At 41.1% G+C, this 7,057-nt stretch overlaps 1 protein-coding gene across 1 annotated transcript; it reads left to right on the top strand.

Annotated features, from left to right (window-relative positions):
* Positions 1-586: 586 nt before the first annotated feature.
* Positions 587-6,122, top strand: LOC137269831 (monocarboxylate transporter 5-like). Its single transcript, XM_067803668.1, has 5 exons — positions 587-950; positions 2,650-2,793; positions 3,434-3,580; positions 4,091-5,197; positions 5,686-6,122. The coding sequence occupies exons 1-5, from the start codon at positions 653-655 to the stop codon at positions 5,841-5,843; spliced, it is 1,854 nt and encodes a 617-aa protein (XP_067659769.1). The 5' UTR covers positions 587-652; the 3' UTR covers positions 5,844-6,122.
* Positions 6,123-7,057: the final 935 nt, after the last annotated feature.

Genomic DNA, 7,057 nt, shown 5'->3' with positions numbered 1-7,057 from the left:
AAGTACCTGAACAAAAAACCCAACTAATCTCTGTTTTAATGACATACCTCATGATTCATAATTATCAGCTGACTGACCTTTGACATGACGTGCCCCGTGTACCTGCCCACACGTAGGTGCCTTTGTGTCCATTGTATCCCATCTGCTTTTTCAACAAAGCACAGGCCCTGACCACATGAATTCCGCCAATGAATAAATCATGTGACATTACAAATGACCCAGTTATCACAACAAAGAATATTGAATATCTAGAATAAATCGGTGACATACATTACGGATGTGTTCCTAGAAAAAAATCGTTTTTTTCATCAATCCTTTATTCGAAACTAATCAATTATATAATTGCTATCTGATGTTAGCTGTCACTAAAACGTAGTTTACAAACAGTAATAGTTTAATGTCTCCTCGAAGACAGTGCAAGTTAAGCACATGTCACAGCAATCATAATCCATGTATATGATCCTATTTCTATGAAAGTGACCGACACGACCCACAAGCACGTGGTTGCCGTTAGGTAAACGAAAGCGATAAGGATTTAGTCGGCGCACACAAGGTCACCTTACGTGCAGTATCGGGCTTATACCTTGAGGGATTCATAGGAGTCATTGTGAAGTGACGGTTGTAATCAGCTGACGCTTCTTTGTGCTCGGCCATGACTGCCTGTGAGAACGACAGTGCTGGGGTAGGAGAGGGCGGTACTCATGAAGCCAAGGAGCATAACAGTCGGGACAATATGACAGTAAATGTTGATAAGTGCGTTTATATTCCTGTACCCGGTGATTACGTCAAGGCTCATGAACATGAGAGTGATAACGTGGATCGCAAGGATGTGGACGGACTGAAGCCGTGTTCTGAACCTGATGCTGAGGGTAGTGATGGTGATGAAGAGGATGATGATGAGGATGAAGGTCTTCCTGTCGACAGAGGCTGGGCGTGGATTATTCTGGCAGGTATGAGGTTTATTGCGTCATAAATATGTTGTGCCGCTATTTTGAATGAATGAAGTTTTATGAACAGACACATGCTGTAAACCTCGAATATGATATCAAGGACAGACGGTGTATAAAGTGTCTGCACGTCACGAAGGCCAGGGCTGGATCCCCACATGGGTACAATGCGTGAAGCGCATTCCTGGTGTCCTCGCCCAGCACTAATTATTTCTAAAACCGGCGTAAAACCGAATTCACCCTCCAGAACATCTGCTAAAATATATAGAGTGAGATGATTTTATCAATCTTGGAAATCCAAAAAGGGTTTCATGAGCCTGGAAGAACCCTGCTGTCACACCAAGTGCTTGAGTGGGAGTGTGCTACAACCCAGACTAATAATAGTTTTGTGGTGCTACCCTGTTGAGATACAAAAGCAAAATGAAATTTGAATATTCCGTCTTTCACGTAGACACAGTAAACTGAAGCCGAACATCGTATCTCATAGATCGATGCTCATGATGTTGATCACAGAATTGCCTGGTCCAGACTCGATTATCTAAATACTTCCCCTTGGTGCGGCGTTAGACAACAAAATAAACAACAACAAAACACTCACACTTCGCTGGGTAAACAACATACGCCAGTCAGGGTAATAACAAGAAAGAGATTATATTGTATTTTGGTATAAATCTCTTCTTACGGCAGAAGGTCTGTCCACTAGTTGTGTCATTTGTTGTATCCAGGCTAGGATACAACAGTCAGTATTTTTAACGCAGGTAGCAATCAGTTTCAAAGTGGACATGTTTGGCACTTATCCAGTTGAAACGGGGGTGGGGGCGCAGCCTAGAGGTTAAAGCGTTCGCTTGTCAAGGCCGAAAATTCGGCGTCGGTTCCCCACACATGTATGAAACCCATTTTCTATGTGTTCTTCTTGGAACATTGCTAAAAGCGGCGTAAAACTAAACTCACTCCCTCTACTGGAAACATTGGTTACGCACGTATTCTATTGTGTAATAGGGAGACTCACTTAACAGCCTTATATCAATGTGTCAGTTCCCACACAATTTGTAAAGATAACGATTACGACCTAAAACTAACGGAGGGTCATGGTTCGTTCTCAAATTTTAGTGAGGCACAGGTGGCCCACATGACACGTGTGTGAACAGGTATAGAACCTGGGTTCGAATCCAAGTCGGCCATGATGTTTCTTTGTTAGTCACCATTTACCCTTGCTCGTAGACTTCACAAAACTGGTTAACCTCTTAAACCTCTATTAGGGGTCATCGGTGGCCAGTCGTCGCATTTTGCCATACAGAGTGGCGTCCCATGGGCACACCAGAAACCTATGTTTGTGAGTTCAAATCCCGCTTCGTCCAGAGTATGTTTCTAAGGTTTGTGTGCACCATACCCATGGTTCATTAATAACATAAATGTCTCAGACTGTCATAATTTCGGGGTTTTCTCAATGTTGAAAAAAGACACATATGAAACAAACTATACGTAATTGCCCTGAACTGCGGTTGAAAATGACGTTGAACAAAAAACACTCGTTCACTCAGATATCAGGTGTAACCTTCTTATAGTGCAAAACACAGAGATGATACAACCGACTTGTGTCGTCTGTCTAAATACATTATCGTGATGTTAATTATGAAGACTGTTTTGGTGTATCCCACAAATCTTGATCATAGTTTTGTTTTATTTTTCATTTTTTTTCAAGGTTGTTTCCTCAACATTGGATTGATGATCGGCTATAGCCGCGGACTTGCCATGCTGTTTGTTGAGTATCTGAAAGTGTTCGGCGCATCGACGGCTAAGACAACACTTTTAATGGGAGTCAATGCTGGGTTTTACAGTTTGGGTGGTAGGTATATTGCCATTCTTCTCCTACCCGCTCTTAATGCTGCGTGCTGCACATATGCACCCAGTGTAGTGAAATATTCCCTTATGGGTTTGTTGTCCTTTTGAACGGTTCGACGCTTTAAAGCTCCACTGTTAGTGGTCATGATATGAGCAATGAATTTACATGACATCGTCATATGTCATCTTCTCAAGAAAATAAACATAATCGTTGTGATCAGTGTTATTTCAACATGTCCTCTCGCATTTGTTTCGCTATATATACCATTCCAGGTAGGGCATATTCCATTTAACAAGCAACGACAAGCCAATGACAATTATTGCCATATATATATGTCAATAACATATGAAACACTTCACATTAATTGTCACGTGTACACTTAATTTACCTTCATTACCTGTTTTCCCCTTCGCTTCAACATTTGCAGTTTATCAATCTTGAAAGTCCAAAAGCCCAAGATACCCCCCCCCCCCCCCACCACCACACACACACACACACCACCTCCCAAAGCGATTAATCACGCAAAATGCAATACTTACTACTCAAATTGGGTAAAAGTAAACTCATTCACTATAATTCAGGTTTTGAAAACACATTTTCAGAATGTACTTAACAAATGCATCATTGCAATTTCTTCTTTCAGCTCTTATTTCTATGCATATCATCGTCAGTTTAATCGGAATCAGAAAGACCTTACTTCTGGGAGCGGCAATAACTTGTATTGGGATGACGACAGCAATCTTCGCCACAAGTATTGACTTTCTTATTGGAACACACAGCATATTAATCGGTATGTATACCAGACACAACTGGATGTATTCTACACAATCTTTTGCATATGCATGTATCATGTCTATCTACCATAGAATACAGACACGTTGGCTAGAAATGATGTACATGGTGCTTTGATTGCAGAACAAGATCGAATGTCCAGATGTCATAAAATCTCACGCGTTATCTCACCTTGATCATGACATGAATCATTCGTCTGTGAAACCGGCGATCCCCATGTTAATTCATGTTGATATATTGTTGATAGACAGTCACTCTTAGAGTCCAACAGCAAATCAAAGAAATAGACTTCAAGATCGATATCATGAAGCCATATTGTATTGCTATCTAATGAGTGTATTCCAGTGCAAAAGAGCAGTCCATTTGCCACAACTTTGCATTGAGAAACACGTTCCATCTTGTTCATAAGGAGTCTAATATGTACACATTTTTTATATCTGTGTCTAAGTAAAAAATATGAATATTCTATGCTTCAGAATTTCATTTTTTCCGTCATATCTTTTTCCAGGATTTGGGAACTCGATGATTTACGGACCATCTATGGTAAATATTGGCCACTATTTCAAAAAACGTCGAGGCCTAGCATCAGCAGCCGCTATGTCATCAGTCAGCTTCGGCGGAAGTGTATTTCCGCCATTAGTTAGATACCTCTTGGATGAATTTGGTCTCTTTGGCACCATGACTATTCTGACAGGTATTGTCTTAAACATGTTCGTCGGGGCTGCTGTCCAACGGCCACTGGAGTCATTCAGGAAGAAGTCATCTGCCAATGAACCCACAGAGAAAATGGATAAAACTCCACATCTTAAGGAACACCCCAAACCTTTGGTTATCAGTGAGTTAAAGAAGAACGAAATGCGTCGTGACATCAGTTCTAGTGTTGAAAAGATTCTACATTCCAGAGAAAAGGACATCAATGTTCAGAACTCTGCATCAGATTCACCATTTCTTGTGAGGAGACTAAGAACAGATTCCGAATCGAGTGCAGTGTCAAAATCAAAGCGAAACATACTTCTATTCACCAGTCAGTCCGATTTCGGGTCCCTTGCAATGATGAACATAAGCGTTCAAGACATTGATGGTGTTGAAAGTGTTGATTCTTCGAGCAAGTCAAGAAAATGTGGCTTTTATATCAAAAAGGCTTTGTCATCCCTCGACTTCTCTCTGTTCAAGATGCCTATGTTTCGACTTATTATCCTCGTGGCGTTCTTCAGTGTTCTCATTGGCGTCACTCCAGTATATATTCCTGCGCTGGCGAAAGAGAAAGGTTTGGAACAGACGGATGCAGCGCTGTTCTTAACAATTGCTGGGGCAGTGGACTTCTTTTGCCGACTCCTGGCTGGGTTCCTAATTGATCTGGGACATGTTAGTGCCCACACTGTTATGGCTATAGGGTTAGCAATTGCCGGAACGCTGACGCAGTTCACTTCCTTCTACAACTCTTACGCTTTAATGATGGCGTTTACTGTGACAATGACGGTGTTTTCCTGTACATATTTTGCCCTGATTAACGTGGCAATAATTGATTTCATGGGTCTGGATTACCTTGGAAAGACGTTGGGATTTGTGTCATTGTTTCATGGAATGTCCATAGCTATATGTCACCCAATTGTAGGTAAGACGACTATTGTAGTACGCAAAACATAAGAGATTAAGTTATGATTACACGATGCCATTTAGAAAGTGGCCAAGTGCAACATGTGTCATATTTGGGATTTCACTCTCTTAGTATAGTACAAATTCTTGAACATATTTGGTTGAGTCCCATCGGGGATTCGAACCCGCACCAGTTGTCCGACTTCCATTTTTTGTGGAAGTCGCTGTGGCTGAGCGGGCTAGGCGGCTGACTTTGTGTGCTGGCGATTAGGTGCCTGATGACTCTGAGGGTGCGGGTTTGAATCCCAGATGGGACTCAACCAAAAAGGTACTAACATTTGTACTTTACTAAGAGAGTGAAATCCCAAATATGACATATGTTACAGATTAAGCTGTCTGATTGAAACATTCAACTGTAAATGCGTCCTGAAAGAAGAATGGAATACACCACTCTGTCTTCGTCTTTTGCAGTGATGTCATCAACATCTGTTTGGGTTTCTGTTTCAGGGGGTATTCGTGACGCTACAGGGTCTTACTTCTGGGGGTTCAGCTTCATGGGAGCTTGTGCCTACGTCGGTGCCGCCTTGCTGCTTAGTACACCCCTGTACAAGAAATGTTTTCAGAAGGAATCCAATGAAGACAGATGCAATAACACAGCAGAGTAACACCTATGAACCCATCTCATCACAACCCCATTCATGATCGCATCTTCCAGGAAATTTAAAGAAGTCTCAGAGTACAATCGCTTTGCAAAGAAGTGCATGTTCGCTGTGTTCCCCCAGAGGGGACCTTTAGGAATCATATACCAAACAAATAATATGGCAGCAGAAAGGTAACAGCAGCCAGAAGCCTTTCACTGAAATGAAGCTGCCCACCTGTGTAAAAGTGTCGTCGAATCGATGGTGGTATACCTGAGTATATATAAATAAATGTGTGGAATGTAATTTATAAACGTTTTGTAATATCCAGGGTAAGAATAGGGCATCCTTAGTTCACATTATCTTTACTAGAATAAAATGGAGTTGGAGGAACAAGGAAGGAGGCATCAGTCTACACAATTCGAATAGGATGGCATGTGTCAGCTCGGTCCCTTTTGTCGCCTTTTACAAGCCTCAAAACACTGCACATATTTTGAGTGAGTGAGTGGGTGAGTTAATATTTAACGTCACATCAGCCAATATTTCAGCCATATTGTGATGAGAATATTTAACACTGAAAAGAAATATATGTCTACTATAAAAACATGTCGACGAAGGACAGTAAGAGACCTAGAATGTCACAGTTATCATTAACACTAGCGTGGAAAGTTAAAATTAATATCAGTATCTGAACAAAACAATATGAAAACAGGCTATAGATCGCCAACAACCGAATGTAGATCACTATACTAGGGACCATGGGGACTTACAGTACCTTTGCTACCTGCAAGGGCCCTAGTTGGATTTACACCATCCCTTCAGCTGCTGGAGAGTGAATGAAATGCTAGCCAAAATTAAAATAACATGAACACTACGACTAAAAACCTGGTAGATTTAAATTTACATCAGATGTCTTGGGACTTACGTACCCTCTCAGGAGGACAATAATTTTACAATACTTCAACCCCCTTTGAGGGTACAGCCACTAACAATTCTAGTTACCAATCTAAACTACCAATAATTAAAATACATCTACAGAAACATATTGCTCTAAATTCAACAATGAAATCAATCTCCTTTAAAATAACCCAATGATTAAATGAAACGTAACAGTAGTAAAAAGATCCTTCATAGTTGTGACATTGAAATATTTATTCCTTGTGATGGAGAATTCAACACAGTCATGCAGGATGTGCTTGATCGTGACTCTCTCATCACAAGGGATACAAAACGGAGGATCC

This window comes from Haliotis asinina, unplaced genomic scaffold (assembly GCF_037392515.1).
Source record: "Haliotis asinina isolate JCU_RB_2024 unplaced genomic scaffold, JCU_Hal_asi_v2 scaffold_17, whole genome shotgun sequence".
Lineage (NCBI taxonomy): Eukaryota > Metazoa > Mollusca > Gastropoda > Lepetellida > Haliotidae > Haliotis > Haliotis asinina.
Note: the sequence above shows the minus strand (reverse complement) of the source record. Positions and strands in the feature narration are given on the sequence as shown.

Excerpts from the sequence above, each read along its gene's own strand:
- LOC137269831 (XM_067803668.1), top strand. The coding sequence starts at position 653 with ATGACTGCCTGTGAGAACGACAGTGCTGGGGTAGGAGAGGGCGGTACT. Across the intron at positions 2,794-3,433 it reads TGGGTTTTACAGTTTGGGTG|CTCTTATTTCTATGCATATC; the intron begins GTAGGTATATTG and ends TTCTTCTTTCAG. Across the intron at positions 5,198-5,685 it reads TATATGTCACCCAATTGTAG|GGGGTATTCGTGACGCTACA; the intron begins GTAAGACGACTA and ends TTTCTGTTTCAG.